The sequence below is a fragment of the Schistocerca americana genome, chromosome 1 (genome assembly GCF_021461395.2).
Source record: "Schistocerca americana isolate TAMUIC-IGC-003095 chromosome 1, iqSchAmer2.1, whole genome shotgun sequence".
Classification (NCBI taxonomy): domain Eukaryota; kingdom Metazoa; phylum Arthropoda; class Insecta; order Orthoptera; family Acrididae; genus Schistocerca; species Schistocerca americana.
Genome location: NC_060119.1, coordinates 1011603269 through 1011621479, shown reverse-complemented (window position 1 = coordinate 1011621479; position 18211 = coordinate 1011603269). Strand labels below are relative to the sequence as shown.

The 18211-nt window shown below is 38.6% G+C and overlaps 1 protein-coding gene across 1 annotated transcript in view; it reads right to left on the bottom strand.

The window, feature by feature from the left end:
- Window positions 1-439: 439 nt before the first annotated feature.
- LOC124616165 (microsomal glutathione S-transferase 1-like) overlaps window positions 440-18211 on the bottom strand; it is a 41055-nt gene continuing 23283 nt past the window's right edge. The window contains exons 2-3 of the mRNA XM_047144449.1: window positions 16043-16122; window positions 440-1311 (exon numbers count right to left, since the gene is read on the bottom strand). Coding sequence (XP_047000405.1) covers window positions 1068-1311; window positions 16043-16122 — 324 coding nt within the window. The 3' untranslated portion in view covers window positions 440-1067. The remainder of the gene's footprint in view (window positions 1312-16042; window positions 16123-18211) is intronic.

Below are 18211 nucleotides of genomic sequence, written 5' to 3'. Positions count from 1 at the left end.
CATGTAATAAAAGTGCTACAGACCTTAATGGAAAATACCACTAAGGTACTCACAACTATTTTTTATGTTGAAGGAGCCACACAAACTCTTGTTCCAGATAATGGTCTGCATTTGACATCCTCAGGTTTTCAGCAATTTTGCACCCACACCTTCATTTTCCCCTATGTCTAATGGCATGGCAGAATGCTTCATGAGAACGTTTAAGATGTACATGGAAAAAAATCTTCACATGTACTCCTATGCAGTGATCTCCTTTCTATCATCATACCAACAACACTGGTCAAAGGCCAAAGCCCAGCATCACTTTTAAATACTTAACTGGCATCCAATAACACCCGTGCTGTTGAAGAAGTGGACTTACAACATCCACTTTTTTATTGTCATATATAAATCAGATTTTTTGTATAAAGTAGCATTGGAGCAGTTCCAACAGTAAATGTTATAGGAAAAAAGCCAAGTTTTATTGCACCAACAGAACTTTTTGTTAATGAACACTTGTAAGGAATTCAGCATATAAAATTAACTTGTGATAGCTGGCAGAGCCCAGTGATGTGTTTCCTGTCCATTCCACACCCACATTTATTCATATTTCATACTCTATTGAGCCATTACAGAGGAGAATGTTTACAAATATGCTATGAGTCATTTGAATACAGTAGTGAAGTGAGTCCATTGTTAAAGTCATTCCCTAACAACAAATCTTTTGGAACTTTATTGTCAACTATACTTACAAAGCTTAAATGTGTGTACAAAAGAATGAATTTATTAATGAAACTTAAAGTAGCTCAGTTTTGTAATCATTCAAATCTTAAAAATATATATTGCATTTCCAAAATATGATTCATATTTGTTTACTTATAATGTCTGTAAAAAAGTAGAAAAACTGCTAAATTTACTGACAGATTGTAATAATCCAAACTACAGCAAAATAGGTTCAAATGTGAAACACTAAGTTAATAAGTAAGTAAACATTGTTAATTTGGAATAATAGTACACGTTTTTCATGTAACACAAAGATGCTGGAAGTATGAGCTAATGATTGTGTTTCTTTAATCAAACAATCTGTCTTAATAGAAAAACTTTAAAACCTTAAATCCCATAAAGACACAAATCGACAGTGCTCCAAAATGGCAAAGTGCTCTTGCCGGCTGTGGGACTGGATACACTGCATACACAATAGTGTGTGCAAGTCGGAAAGCAAAGTATCCACGGTACAGATTTAGTGCCAATTCTCGATCTGGATTAGTCAGTGTATACAAACCACCAATCAACATGAAAACAGGGATGTTTTCTAGATCATTGCGATGGGCCCTGAAACAAGATGAAGATTTTATTTAAAAATACATTGAATTTCAACCTTGAGAATTGTGGACAGAATGTATTAATACAAAATATGTGAACCCAAAATCTGATTCATTTTTCCATTCACTGTTTATCTAAAATAATCATAATATCTGCATCTCTTAGAATCTGCTTTCATTGTCATAAAATACAGTGAAAGTAACAGACAAAGCTGATAAGTAAAATTTGTTCCTTGATGCTGTACACATCATTGTTTCAATATTGTATTTCTACTGAAAATGCTTCACTGCAGTCTATTATATAAGATTACTAGCAACCTGCCCTGGCTTCACATGGGTAGCACTAAGTATCTACAGCCAGACAATTTGTCTGAAGCAGTGGTAATAAATTATGTACGTAAACCCTCCTTTTCTATTAGGCTGTCTGTTGGTGAAAACTGTACCCACCCCTCTACAGTAGTTCATGACATTAGCCTTCACACACAGACAGAAAAAGACACAGTGGGAGCTTTAATTTTTAGTATGTACTGATTTGTGTAAAAGATACATACAGGATGTTCAGTAGGAATGGTCAGTATTCAGGGATATGACAGGAACAATTATTCAAACAAAAATGTCTAGTAAACATGAGTGCTAAAATGAATACCTTGTGAGCTATGAGTACTTTATCTTCGATACTGTAAACAAATCTCCTCTATTGCAAGCTTTTGCTATCCGTATTTTGAGAAGTGGTAGTAAGAACTAAAAGAAGAAACAAAAAGCCCAGTAATTATGGATTCTAAAGGGCATATCTTAAGAGCTATGAGCACTTGTTCATCTTTGTTAATATGAAATACACCTCTGTTACTGAACAAGTGTTCATAACTTTTAAGTTGTGCATTTTATGGGCCATGTTTGTCACACAATTCTGTCTTATTTTGGTCTACACTACCTCCTCCCTAAATATGGAAAACAAAGTGCTTGTGGTAGAAGAGATTCGTTTCACAGTACTGACGATGAAATGCTCATGGTATGGATTTTAGAGCCCATGTTAACTAGACTTTTTTTGCTTCGGATTATCATTCCTGCCATATCCCTGAATACTGACCATTCTTTTTGAGACATATATACATTCAAGTCAAGCTTCAGTGCTCTCTTGTGTTGTGACAGCTGTTTACTTTACTACTTTTCCCACCAGATACCACCTCCTATGCAGTTGACCAGCTCGAAGCTCAAATCATTGCCACGAGATGTCACTCTAAATGGCAATTAAATACAGAATGACTAACAATACATGTATTACACATCAAGCGAAGTGGAGGAGGAATCAAAATGAAACTTCACAGTTTGAGAAAGTATGTGATGTTATTTCAGTAATTACAAAACTGAGTCAAATTTATGAAGAATTTGTCAGTATGCGCCCACTTATCAGTATAATGTTGCACCCTTTCTGGTCTGGATGCATGTACTGATTCAGTTGGGAAGAATGTAATAAAGCTGCTGTATTCTCTATAGGGGCATGCTGGTGCATAACTGCTGTAACTGATCTGTTACAGCCTGGGTATTGGGGCTGGTATGAAGTTGATCTCTGTGCTGCTTCCACACATGTTCAGCTGGTGACAAATCTGGGGAATCCTGCTGGGTACAGGAGTACCTCAGCATCATGCAGGCAGTTTATACAGACACAAGCCACGTGTGGACAAACATTATCCTGTTGAAAATAGCACCACCATATTGTCAGATGAGACGTAACATATGAGGGTGCAGGAGGTCTGTGATGTACCGTTGTGCCACCAGTGTTCCCTCAGTCTCTACCACCTGCGACTGAAATGATACCTTATGGGTCCCCATGTCATGACACCAAGAGTAATACTGCTGTGCCTCTCAAAAACATTGGAAGAGTGGGATCCTTCCCCAGGTCACCACCATACTTGCTGACAGTGACCATCTGGGATAGTGCAGAACTGCAAATCATAATCAGTCCATGCTTCCTAGTCATGGAACTGCTCGAAATACAGCTCTTTGTGTTGTGATATTAATGGCAGTCTACACATGGAATGGCAGTTCTATTGTCTGACTGCTGTTAGCCTTGGATCAATGGTTTTTCATGGTGCAGAATGTAGCAGTGAGTTTATTACTTGTCTTCAGATGGAAAGTGCAGATGTTAAGGGTTTCTGATGTACTTGGTGTGTACTATGGTGATCATTCCTTGTGGTGGTTAGCTGTGGTTGGCTGGAATCATGATGATGTGTTTGCCTACTCTGACATTCTCATGCATCCAGCATTGGGCCAATGGAGACCCACAATGGGGCTGCTTTCAGACTGCAAAATACTCATAATGCTCTCTCAGATGAATATGTGGCATCTCCATGTCCTTCACAGTGATCATTGAACTACAGATGCTGTTCATGCCTTTTACAGACTTTATCAGGCCTGGTAATGACACTAAACACAAGCAACACTAATCCACTTTGGTGGCTTCTACCCGTCACAGAAAATTGCAGCTCCAGTCATTTACCAATTCGCCATTGATGTGTACATGTACGAAGTTACATTGACATCAATCTTTTCTTTTGGGTGATTCACTTTTTTTATCAGGCAGTGTGTATACACAAACCTTCCTTGTGACTCATTCTAGGTATTAGTGAAAACTGAATCAAAATCCATGCAGTAGTTCCTGAGACTGTCCTTCACATGCAGACAGATTATTTATAATACATATAGATACAAAACAAAATTAAATCATCTAAAAGTAATAAAAACTTATTACTGTAGTACAAAATTTATGAGAAAATACACTCCTGGAAATGGAAAAAAGAACACATTGACACCGGTGTGTCAGACCCACCATACTCGCTCCGGACACTGCGAGAGGGCTGTACAAGCAATGATCACACGCACGGCACAGCGGACACACCAGGAACCGCGGTGTTGGCCGTCGAATGGCGCTAGCTGCGCAGCATTTGTGCACCGCCGCCGTCAGTGTCAGCCAGTTTGCCGTGGCATACGGAGCTCCATCGCAGTCTTTAACACTGGTAGCATGCCGCGACAGCGTGGACGTGAACCGTATGTGCAGTTGACGGACTTTGAGCGAGGGCGTATAGTGGGCATGCGGGAGGCTGGGTGGACGTACCGCCGAATTGCTCAACACGTGGGGCGTGAGGTCTCCACAGTACATCGATGTTGTCGCCAGTGGTCGGCGGAAGGTGCACGTGCCCGTCGACCTGGGACCGGACCGCAGCGACGCACGGATGCACGCAAAGACCGTAGGATCCTACGCAGTGCCGTAGGGGACCGCACCGCCACTTCCCAGCAAATTAGGGACACTGTTGCTCCTGGGGTATCGGCGAGGACCATTCGCAACCATCTCCATGAAGCTGGGCTACGGTCCCGCACACCGTTAGGCCGTCTTCCGCTCACGCCCCAACATCGTGCAGCCCGCCTCCAGTGGTGTCGCGACAGGCGTGAATGGAGGGACGAATGGAGACGTGTCGTCTTCAGCGATGAGAGTCGCTTCTGCCTTGGTGCCAATGATGGTCGTATGCATGTTTGGCGCCGTGCAGGTGAGCGCCACAATCAGGACTGCATACGACCGAGGCACACAGGGCCAACACCCGGCATCATGGTGTGGGGAGCGATCTCCTACACTGGCCGTACACCACTGGTGATCGTCGAGGGGACACTGAATAGTGCACGGTACATCCAAACCGTCATCGAACCCATCGTTCTACCATTCCTAGACCGGCAAGGGAACTTGCTGTTCCAACAGGACAATGCACATCCGCATGTATCCCGTGCCACCCAACGTGCTCTAGAAGGTGTAAGTCAACTACCCTGGCCAGCAAGATCTCCGGATCTGTCCCCCATTGAGCATGTTTGGGACTGGATGAAGCGTCGTCTCACGCGGTCTGCACGTCCAGCACGAACGCTGGTCCAACTGAGGCGCCAGGTGGAAATGGCATGGCAAGCCGTTCCACAGGACTACATCCAGCATCTCTACGATCGTCTCCATGGGAGAATAGCAGCCTGCATTGCTGCGTAAGGTGGATATACACTGTACTAGTGCCGACATTGTGCATGCTCTGTTGCCTGTGTCTATGTGCCTGTGGTTCTGTCAGTGTGATCATGTGATGTATCTGACCCCAGGAATGTGTCAATAAAGTTTCCCCTTCCTGGGACAATGAATTCACGGTGTTCTTATTTCAATTTCCAGGAGTGTAGTAATTAAACAAGAAGGATTGAGTGATTTATTGATTGGCTGACATGACTAATTTGCTTCTTCATTGACCCTTTTATGTGCTCATTGTAAAGAAACCTGCAGTGGCTACTTATGCTTATTAATGTGTGTTCTGTAAGAAATATTAACAGGTAAAAGCAATGTGCCGGACCTGTACTTAACCTCTTGCGAAGACTCTCCTCTGGTAGAATGTTGATTGCTAAAGACAAAAGTATGATCTTGCATAGTTTTAAGTTCTCTAAAAGATTACAGGAAGCTCAGTACCAAAAAATCTTAAGACCTGACTAAATTATTTTTGAAATTAAACCTTACTTCAAACATCTTTATGTTGAATGTAAAAAAAAAAGAAATACTCAATAAAATCCACAAACTGTGTATTAGTAGCCATTAGTAGCTAAAAGCACATTCATAGATTTCATGTGTCAACCATATGGAGTATGTTCTGTTATTAGCAGTCAGTGGCTAACAAAGAGGTAAAAATGGCAACTTATTGCAAAAATTGTAAGTAACACTTAATTTACATTAATTTATAGTTGTGCACCATGTCAACTGTCCCCCTCACGAGACACCACCTTAATGAAACACTGTCCTTGTAGGTGAGGGGGTTTGTGTGACCCAATGAAGTGGAGGGCTATACTGGCGGTAGTCTAACTACTGGCAGGGCCTCCCAAGCTGGAAAGGTCTCCATAGAGGATCCACATGAAGTGTGTCTCACAACATCCCGTCTAGTGCCCTGTCCTGTCCTATCCTATCCTATCTCATCCCATCTTATACTCCCCCTTCCTTTCCTTTTCCTCTAGGTAATTGTGTGGCAGCAGGCACAGTCCCCTAATGTGGACAAAAACACATATCATAGAAACTAAAAGGAGAAGGAGAACTATGTCAACTGCAAAAATTGATGTGTCTTTGACTGCAAGATTGATGGATTCCAGCTGCAGTTAATCATGTTCTGAAAATACACTGGAGTAACAGTGCATGTTGAAATAGAACAGTCACACTGGCTCATTTGTAGCCAAAGCAAATGACAGGCTTTGATATCTACAACCTACCCCCATGGACCATGGACCTTGCCGTTGGTGGGAAGGCTTGCATGCCTCAGCGATACAGATAGCCTTACCGTAGGTGCAACCACAATGGAGGGGTATCTGTTGAGAGGCCAGACAAACATATCGTTCCTGAAGAGGGGCAGCAGCCTTTTCAGTAGTTGCAGGGGCGACAGTCTGGATGATTGACTGATCTGGCCTTGTAAGACTAACCAAAACGGCCTTGCTGTGCTGGTACTGCGAACGGCTGAAAGCAAGGGGAAACTATGGCCATAATTTTTCCCGAGGGCATGCAGCTTTACTGTATGGTTAAATGATGATGGCGTCCTCTTGGGTAAAACATTCCGGAGGTAAAATAGTCCTCCATTCAGACCTCCGGGCGGGGACTACTCGAGAGGATGTCGTTATCAGGAGAAAGAAAACTGGCGTTCTACGGATCGGAGCGTGGAATGTCAGATCCCTTAATCGGGCAGGTAGGTTAGAAAATTTAAAAAGGGAAATGGATAGGTTAAAGTTAGATATAGTGGGATTAGTGAAGTTCGGTGGCAGGAGGAACACGACTTTTGATCAGGTGAGTACAGGGTTATAAACACAAAATCAAATAGGGGTAATGCAGGAGTAGGTTTAATAATGAATAGGAAAATAGGAATGCAGGTAAGCTACTACAAACAGCATAGTGAACACATTATTGTGGCCAAGATAGATACGAAGCCCACACCTACTACAGTAGTACAAGTTTATATGCCAACTAGCTCTGCAGATGACGAAGAAATTGAAGAAATGTATGATGAGATAAGAGAAATTATTCAGGTAGTGAAGGGAGACGAAAATTTAATAGTCATGGGTGACTGAAATTTGTCAGTAGGAAAAGGGAGAGAAGGAAACGTAGTAGGTGAATATGGATTGAGGGTAAGAAACGAAAGAGGAAGCCGCCTGGTAGAATTTTGCACAGAGCACAACCTAATCATAGCTAACACTTGGTTCAAGAATCATAAAAGAAGATTGTATACATAGAAGAAGCCTGGAGATACTGACAGGTTTCAGATAGATTACATAATGGTAAGACAGAGATTTCAGAACCAGGTTTTAAATTGTAAGACATTTCCAGGGGCAGATGTGGACTCTGACCACAATCTATTGGTTATGAACTGTAGATTAAAACTGAAGAAACTGCAAAAAGGTCGGAATTTAAGGAGATGGGACCTGGATAAACTGAAAGAACCAGAGGTTGTACAGAGTTTCAGGGAGAGCATAAGGGAACAATTGACAAGAATGGGGGAAAGAAATACAGTAGAAGAAGAATGGGTAGCTCTGAGGGATGAAGTGGTGAAGGCAGCAGAGGATCAGGTAGGTAAAAAGACGAGGGCTAGTAGAAATCCTTGGGTAACAGAAGAAATACTGAATTTAATTGATGAAAGGAGAAAATATAAAAATGCAGTAAATGAAGCAGGCAAAAAGTAATACAAACGTCTCAAAAATGAGATCGACAGGAAGTGCAAAATGGCTAAGCAGGGATGGCAAGAAGTAAAATGTAAGGATGTAGAGGCTTATCTCACTAGGGGTAAGATAGATACTGCCTACAGGAAAATTAAAGAGACCTTTGGAGAAAAGAGAGCCACTTATATGAATATCAAGAGCTCAGATGGAAACCCAGTTCTAAGCAAAGAAGGGAAAGCAGAAAGGTGGAAGGAGTATATAGAGGGTCTATACAAGGGCGATGTTCTTGAGGACAATATTATGGAAATGGAAGAGGGTGTAGATGAAGATGAAATGGGAGATATGATACTGCGTGAAGAGTTTGACAGGGCACTGAAAGACCTGAGTCGCAACAAGGCCCCGGGAGTAGACAACATTCCATTAGAACTACTGATGGCCTTGGGAGAGCCAGTCCTGACAAAACTCTACCATCTGGTGAGCAAGATGTATGAGACAGGCGAAATACCCTCAGACTTCAAGAAGAATATAATAATTCCAATCCCAAAGAAAGCAGGTGTTGACAGATGTGAAAATTACTGAACTATCAGTTTAATAAGTCATGGCTGCAAAATACTAACATGAATTCTTTACAGATGAATGGAAAAACTAGTAGAAGCCGACCTCGGGGAAGATCAGTTTGGATTCCATAGAAATATTGGAACACATGAGGCAATACTGACCCTAAGGCTTATCTTAGGAGCTAGATTAAGGAATGGCAAACCTACGTTCCTAGCATTTGTAGACTTAGAGAAAGCTTTTGAAAATGTTGACTGGAATACTCTCTTTCAAATTCTGAAGGTGGCAGGGGTAAAATACAGGGAGCGAAAAGTTATTTACAATTTGTACAGAAAGCAGATGGCAGTTATAAGAGTCGAGGGACATGAAAGGGAAGCAGTGGTTGGGAAGGGAGTGAGACAGGGTTGTAGCCTTTCCCCGATGTTGTTCAATCTGTATATTGAGCAAGCAGTAAAGGAAACAAAAGAAAAATTCGGAGTAGGTATTAAAATCCATGGAGAAGAAATAAAAACTTTAAGGTTCGCCGATGACATTGTAATTCTGTCAGAGACAGCAAAGGACTTGGAGGAGCAGTTGAACGGAATGGATAGTGTCTTGAAAGGAGGATGTAAGATGAACATCAACAAAAGCAAAACGAGGATAATGGAATGTAGTCGAATTAAGTCGGGTGATGCTGAGGGAATTAGATTAGGAAATGAGACACTTAAAGTAGTAAAGGAGTTTCGCTACTTGGGGAGCAAAATAACTGATGATGGTCGAAGTAGAGAGGATATAAAATGTAGACTGGCAATGGCAAGGAAAGCGTTTCTGAAGAAGAGAAATTTGTTAACATCGAGTATAGGTTTAAGTGTCAGGAAGTCGTTTGTGAAAGTATTTGTATGGAGTGTAGCCATGTATGGAAGTGAAACATGGATGATAAATAGTTTAGACAAGAAGAGAATAGAAGTTTTCGAAATGTGGTGCTACAGAAGAATGCTTAAGATTAGATGGGTGGATCACATAACTAATGAGGAAGTATTGAATAGGATTGGGGAGAGGAGAAGTTTGTGGCACAACTTGACTAGAAGAAGGGGTCGGTTGGTACGACATGTTCTGAGGCATCAAGGGATCACCAGTTTAGTATTGGAGGGCAGTGTGGAGGGTAAAAATCGTAGAGGGAGACCAAGAGATGAATACACTAAGCAGATTCAGAAGGATGTAGGTTGCAGTAGGTACAGGGAGATGAAGAAGCTTGCACAGGATAGAGTAGCATGGAGAGCTGCATCAAACCAGTCTCAGGACCGAAGACCACAACAACGATATCTACAATTACACCTACACTCTAAAAACAACTGTGAAGTGCATGACAGAGGGTAATTTCCATTGTACTGCAAAGGATTCTGGGATACTGTAAATTATCTACAATTGAAGATTGCTTACAAAATACTAATACTGTGCATATTGAAGTACTGATCATGTGTGTGCAGTCTGTGTGTGTGGGGGGGATTGGGGGGGGGGGGGGGATCACGAGAGGCACATGACATGGAAAAATAGATTGGGAGGGGTAGATAGAACGGAAGAAGAGGAGAGGGATATTAGAGATGAAAGTGTGAGTGTAGATTAATGGTGTAAAGTGGGAGGCATGGGAAAAGGATGTAGCTGGGTGTGGGACAGTGGCTAGCAGGCTATGTTGTAAGAAATATTCTCATTTATGTAACTCACAATTTAGTTTGGGGCCCACACCCCTCAGCAATATTCTAGGAAGAGTCACACAAGTATTTCATAAACAATATCGTTTTGGATAGCCATTTCCCATATGTATGGATTCGGAGTACATTGGTGTTGGGAGAGAGAATCCTGATGACCAGTTTGGTGAACTGAGTGGCCAAATCTTTGCTGCTACATGGAACAGAATGCTTAACAGCAGGCTAGGGTTTTTCACATTATAGATACGTTTTGCCAATGGTAGGGCTGGAGTATTTGGTACTGGTACTGGAAAGTGTTTATGACAACATATGCAATGGGGTCAGTCACTTTTGTAATATCTACATGCAGCTAATACAACATATGTCTCACAAAAAATGTAGCAATGGTTTTTATTTAAATATTCTGGGCTCTTGTGCCATGATGGGATGAACTTCTTGTTGTTAGTTTTGAACAAGAAATTCATCTGACCATAGCAAAATAGCTTGGAATATTTTAATAGGTGTGACATTTACAGTCATGAAAGTTTACATTTTGACAATGGTTTTTGGGAAAACCAAATGGCTGCAGGGATGTCTTGAATTTTTATATCCAGTGAATGTTGTAAAAAATTGAAATTATTTTCAAAGATTTTAAATATTAGTTTTGTCTAGCATTTAATTGTAGCTTGTGTTCTGAAATAGTTGAATAATACAAGTTATGCCAATATGAATATGGGTTTTCATGCTTATTACACCGTACCTCAGTATGTGTTACACTCTACCCCGCACTGGGAAACATTGTAACAATTTACATTCGTACTTAACATGCTCAGTAACTACACCAGTTTCAAAGCCTCACTCAGTCTGTGAGCTTTAAATGATTGTTAAGGGATCCTTAAAAAAATACATAAAAGAAAAATGTCTTCACAAATACATTTTTCAAAATTTAAGAAAATAACTTTTTTGTTACACAGTGCCTCATCTTCGCCTATATATCATGTTCCATAAATCGTGTCATGCAGGAGGGAATACTTGGATGTGGAATGAATCAAATTACACATTAATATGCAGAAGCAGCAACTGTAGACTACTCCCAAAATGTAAGAAAACAACAAATTTTGACTAGGTATAGTCTACTTATACTGATGCTTATGGGAATGACTTCTAAATTATTTTATATAGGTTTATCACATTAATAAAAAAGCAACTGCTCTGATAAAAGCTATGCTCCTCTAATGTAACCTAGTACTCAAATGCTGATTTTACCCAATAAAAACTATGCATGCCAAAGACTCATTTGGTATCTTTTGGGCAGGCAGTGAGCCCAACCTTAATGAAGAGGATCAAAACTTCATTGAAAAGGCAGGAGCTCAATTTGAGAGAGACAGACTAAAAGTAATCATAGAAAAATACATTATGTATTCCTGACATTGTATCAGTGTGGGGGCAACCTGCAGTAGGATGGACTCTGAAGAAGCATTCAAATGCAAGATGGCTAGTAAGGGTTGGATAAGCAGTTTCAGCAAGGCTACGTTGCCATCTTTGGATCTTGTGCTTGATGATGTAGTGTTATAAAACATTAAGATGCAGAGAGGCAACATAGCCTTGCCAAAAACGGTTACCTAAGGCAAATAAATGCTTTACTAGTGATCTTGGCATGTAAATGTTTCTTCAGAGCCAATAGGAAAAACAAATATTAATTATGTTAGTGAAAGAAGACATTAAGGTCATAAATAGTAATGTGCAAATTCACAACAATGATATCTGGCATAAAATGGATTTCATGTGGGTACCAGAAAATTAACATTAACAGCAACAAAGAAACCTTTATGTCAAAGAAGCTGTAGGTGTTGATGAGAGCTGTTTTCCACAATTTGCTACAAAATGATCTTAAGATGTTGGCAGGAAGTACTTTTAGAAAGTGGCTTAAACAATAGTTTATACATAAAAACCCATATAACTTGGAAATAACAAATAATAATGTAAGTGCTACAATCTTCTCCTAGCAATAAATGTTGTACTTAATTACATATAAAATCAGCTGTTCATTATGGGGTGAATGACTGTCCTACTGTATGAATTAAATCATAGAAGAGTGTGAAAACCTTCTTTGTGTACACAAATAATGCTGTAAATGTTCTTTATATTTTACAGTTGTTTAAAATAACTTTATGCACAGAAAATAAATTACAGCATACAAGTTCAAGCACAGCTTTAGATGACCCCTATGATCTATCTGTAGAGTGGTGAAGTCAAGATCTGTTTAATATGACTGAACACTGTAGTGCAGACTCTATAACGCGACAGATGCATGCAAGTGTAACTAACAAGAGCTTAGACAGCCCAGAGAGGAGTGGTGCTGGGGAAAAACCAACCACTCATGCACCAATGTTTTATACTTCTGGAAGAGCAGACTGACACATTGTCAAAGGGAACACCAATTCCTTCTGGTATTGTGAAAGCCATACCTCCTCGTGGAATACAATTAGTCTCTTCACTCATTTAGAAAAGAAAAGAAGACAATCAGCAATGCACAACCCAAAGCAAGCCAAAGTACACAAATTGTTTGGTAATGGTTACCCCATGATTACTTGCTTAGGTTGCTACTGTTATAAATGTGATACTTGAGATCCAACATCCAGCAGTAAATTATATTACCATAACTCAATACACCTTACACCTAAAACTGTCATGTTAAAGTGTCCTCAAAATAATAATTATTTACAACCAAAACAGAAACTGTTGGATTTCAGCTGAGAGAAGTAAAATTTTGTAAATATTGTTTGATCTCTGGTTTTCTGAATTTTCTAAAATTCTTTTGTTATGATAGTGATTAGAAGCAAGAAAAAGTGTTTTGCAGCAGTTTTCAGCAAAAACATTTCATACCTTCTTTACCTTCTTCGTGGCATCTATTCACACCCTCAAACCTTAGAAGTTGACACTCCTGTTGGAAACAACTTTATCTTCTACAAATAAGTCAAAGTGAAACTGAAGTTTATGGACAACCATTCTGCCAACATACACATGTGTTAGTTATCATCATCATCATCATCATTATCAGGTTGCATGTTCGTTTTTCCAGGTGCTGATGATGAGCCTCTTGCAACTTTTTCTATTCTTGTACAGCTCTTCTGTATGGACCCTCTCCTAGAGGAGACCACAGCATTCACAAAATTCTTATGCAAAAGCTAGAACTTTACAGAGTGAGAGGTACAGCATTCAATCTGATAAAATCCTACTTAATGAACAGATATCAAAAAGTAGAAATATGAGATTAGCAGATTAATAAATGCTACTCATATATGGGGAAGATTCTAAATGGTGTGCCTGAGGGAAGTGTCCAAAGGTCACTCACCTTTCAGATGAAATCCATTTTATTTGCAGATGACACAAATAGTTCAATTAAGGAGATGCATCTAAAAACATCTACACATGGAGCTGAAAGTGTGTTCTTAGACTAGATAACAGGTTTGGAAATAATAAACTGATATCAAATTAGAAAAAAAGGAACAGATATTATGAGCTTTAAAAACAATCATTAAAAAAGTAAAGAGTTAATGCAAAAAATCAGACAACAAACTTGCGCAAGTACTTTGTGTAAACTCTTTAGGGTCTCCACCTCAATGATAAATCAACATGGACTGAATACCTCAGTAGTATAAGCAGTAAATTAAATTCAGACTGCTATGCACTATGAAAGTTAGCCAAAATTGTTAGTACTGAAGTCCTTTGCACACTTAGAATCCATAATGTCATATGGAACAGAATTATGGGGAAGGTAAATAAGTATGAAGGAGGTACTCATCCTACAGAAAAGGCCAATATGCTTAATGACCAATGTGAAACAATGAACAAGATGCCTTCAAACATTCAAACTACTAAATATTTAAACAGTAACAGATATTTATGTATACACCAGATGTCTCCCCTAAAAGTCATAGGCATATTGTCTCTAATGTTTTGGCAGATATTTACAATTTTGTTCTTGAATTGTGTAACTGGAGTCAATCCAAACAATTACTGCTGATAAGGTTGTGACGGGATACTCAATGTAAAACAAGAGGCGTTAGTTTGTTATCCATTACAAAAAACTTATTTTTAAATCAAAATTTTACATGCCCATTTGATAGAGCTCTCCTAGATTAGTCTAGCCTGACTTTCATTCTACTGACATGTATTAACAGGAATAGTAACTTATGATGAATAAACAGGAATCCAGCAGTAACTTAGTAGTGCTGCCTGCTTGGCGGTAGTAGTCAGAATGGGTCAGGGCAGTGCTGGGCACTTTAAAAAAATTCGTTGTGTGTGTGTGCGTGTAATACTAGTACACTCTGAGAAGAACATTAGTAATTAGAATTAACAAAAAAACTGGAGGTTCATCTGTACGAAAAAGTGAACAGTTGGATACTGAGAATAAACCAACGTGGAACATGTCATTATGAGAAAAGTGTATCACATTCAACTGTCTTCAAAGCAATATTAGTCAAGTAAAGACTATTAATGCCTTTAAGCACACAGCAAGAGAAATACTGGAGAAAAGCCTGTTTTATTCTTTAAATGGATTTACTGATTGTTGCAAGGAAAAGCCAAAAGTATGACTTATGCAAAAGCAAGAAAAAAGAATTAATCATCATTCAGTCTTGATAAACAATGTATATGTATGTAAATTTAAACAAAAGGGAACTAGTCATATACTGTAAAGAACTGAATATATGAAAATATCATACACCGCATGTGCAATGCTGCAGTTTGTGCTATAAATGCACTAAATTGCGAATACTGCATATAATTGTCATTAAGTGATCAAAGTATCAAGATCCATTTGTAATTATGAAACATGTATCAACTGAAGTACATCAAATAAATAAACTTTCAGTGACACCCTTATTATTTTGATTCATCTTCCCCTTCAACCATTCATCATGTTAACAAGGGGTTAAAAAATTTCACACATCACAGTGACCTCATGCTGAAGTGTGTAGGTAACCATCTTGCAAATATACACATGTATTAATAATGGTTTGTTGTAATTTTGTATATCTGTATTGACAGAATTAAGAATTTTAACTTCTGGAGTTAAATAATGGTCAGCAATTTGGTGTTAGAAGTTTGAAAGTATTAAAGACAATGTTAAGAAATACCAGCTGCAGAGAAGTAGGAAGGATTTTGGAAAGAAAATTTGTCATTTTGGGTCAGAATATGGGGATAGTAAAAGTTCAGACAGAGGCTGTGGTTCAGCTGATTCAGTCTATGATTTATTGTTAATGAGAGGATAATGGATGTCACCTGGTTGTGGGAATGGTTGGAAAGTTACATGCATGGAGGATATGCCACAGAAATTTCTTTATGATTAGTTTTGTGTGGTACTCGCAGCCTGTGAAGACAATGACCACAACTTCAGCTACTGAGTTGGAGCTGATCATCATGTATGTATGTGGGTGGCAAGACTTTATGAAAAAGGCATATTTATGTACAAGGAGAGTGGTCAGGAAACTGGAGGTGTTGTTGGTGTACTTAATACGTATGGAGACTGACATCACAAGATTGTCAGTTTGTTTTAACAATAGTGAGAGTGTAGAAACTGATGATAAAAATTTATCAATTTTTAAGGAACAAGTGATTTGTAATAAATTAAGAGTGGACTTTACATGTAGATCATTTTGTAAATCAGTTACAGAGTGATAAAATTACAGGTTTATCATCCACTTCCTCCATTAATACATGAAACTGTCATTTCAGCCTGCTTCAAAAAATTGTTCACTTGACTGAGCATCTCAAACATATTGTACCAACACGTGAACTTCCCACAATAGGTAATAAGTTTACCTGCGAACTCTTTCCACATCTGGATCATCCTGTTTTAAGGAACCATCAAAAAACTTTGAATCTTCAGGATTTACGAACACCTGAAAAGAAAGAACTTGATTAAGAGGTTATGACTTTATTATACAGAATTACTGATGAGCAATAATAAAAATATTTTTTTCATATAAATGACAATAAACAAGTTGTATTTACAACAGCAACTTAAATATCTCAATCATAAGGAGAAGGAATAGTGATGAACAGTAACTATCATTACGTTTTGTCATATAAAATAGTTTTTTTAAATGCTCATACAAGGTTAGAATGAGATTATTGACTTGTCTTATCTCACTACATTACTGTTTATGAAAGCTCAGCTTGAAATATATGTTGGCTTTGTAATTAGTAGTTGACATGTTGTTACACAAATTTACACCACTGACCTTAGCCTGCAGCCATATTTCAGACATTCCTCCCACATAAACAATCTTCATTCATTAACATCATCATGCATCCCTAAGAAAGATCATTAAGTTGGTCTGGTACTGATCATAGTTGCATATTGTTACTAATTAGCAGATGTACGGTATGTTCTGTACAGAGCCGAAAAGCCATTTTAAAATAGGCTAACATTTCTAACTCTCATATCTAATTTTCATCAGAGTTCATCAGCATGCCACTATGGTTCAAGAAGAATTAATGTTAGATATACATCTGCACACATGTTGTATGCAGTGATTATGTGCTCATCCACTACTTTGGCAACACAGTTTTATTGCTTCAATTGCACATCATCTGTGCAGACTCCCAGAATAATTTGAATCTTCAGGAAAAGAGCCAAGGAATGTATTAGTAGGCAAGAAACAATTTTCAAATACTACTTCCAACTCATTTCACAGAAAACAATTACATGTTCTGAAAAAAACTTCTATATTTTATGATCACACTATTCATCATTTGTCTACATACTTAACAGATATGTGATCTAATGAATACTTGCAAGAGGAATGTACTGAATGAATGCAGGTTTTTAACTGTGATCGCTAACTCTTATAATCCCAAAAAGGATAAGTAATCTTTACAGTTTATTGATATAAATTACAGAATTGGCTCTGTGGGTAATATTTTAGCTTTTTGAAATTTATAATGAGCTATTCAGATATGTTTTGTGATGTAGGAAACTGTCAGTCTTTCTCAAATTACTTAAAGAAACAAGAACTTACTCTTGTATGGTGAGAGGTGGGAACACGTAATGCATCCAGGAACATTGTCAAACATGATTGTTTTGGATAAGATCATTTGACACTAACTAAAAGCCAGTAACTTGTTTTGTTACATTGGCATGTCCAGGAAAGCATTGAAATCTTGTGTGGACATGACAGGTCTCAGCCATGTTAGCAATCAGCTGCATGACCCAAGACATATTTGATAGCTATGCTGATGTGCTCATGTATATAATTGGGAAAAGGAAGGAATCTCTAAATACGGATCCCTTACTTTTCTGACAGTTATGTCAAAGGCTTTTAGGAAAGTGTGATAAAATACATACACACTTCTTTGAAAGTAACTGATTAATAACATCTTAGGTTGGCTTTTATAAGAGAAAACTACTTTTATGTCTCACTTTCATTCATTCATTTGTTGTTTGTGAAGTTAATATGTGATAGAATAAAATAAAATAATCCTGCTTACATTTTCCATGATTTTTCTTCCACGCTGAATTGTGAAATTGCACTTCGGGTACAAAAATGTTACTTCATCAATAGCACATTATTTGCATGGCACCGGTCTGGGTGGCCGAGCGGTTCTAGGTTGTAATGATTTATATAGGGGTGACTAATTTTTTGTTGAGTGAGCTCACTACATAAGAGTCTGGAACCGCATGACTGCTATGGTCGCAGGTTCGAATCCTGCCTCGGGCATGGATGTGTGTTATGTCCTTAGGTTGGTTAGGTTTAACTAGTTCTAAGTTCTAGGGGACTGATGAACTCGGAAGTTAAGTCCCATAGTGCTCAGAGCCATTTGAGCCATTTGCATGGCCTAAATCTTATGCCCAAAATAGGAAACAGAAGACCATATTGACAACATTCATCAACAAACTTTAAAAATCATTAGAAGGTATTAAAAAACCTGTTATGCTCATTGATGATGCATGAAGTACTACTAAAAGACCTAATCTATACCACAACA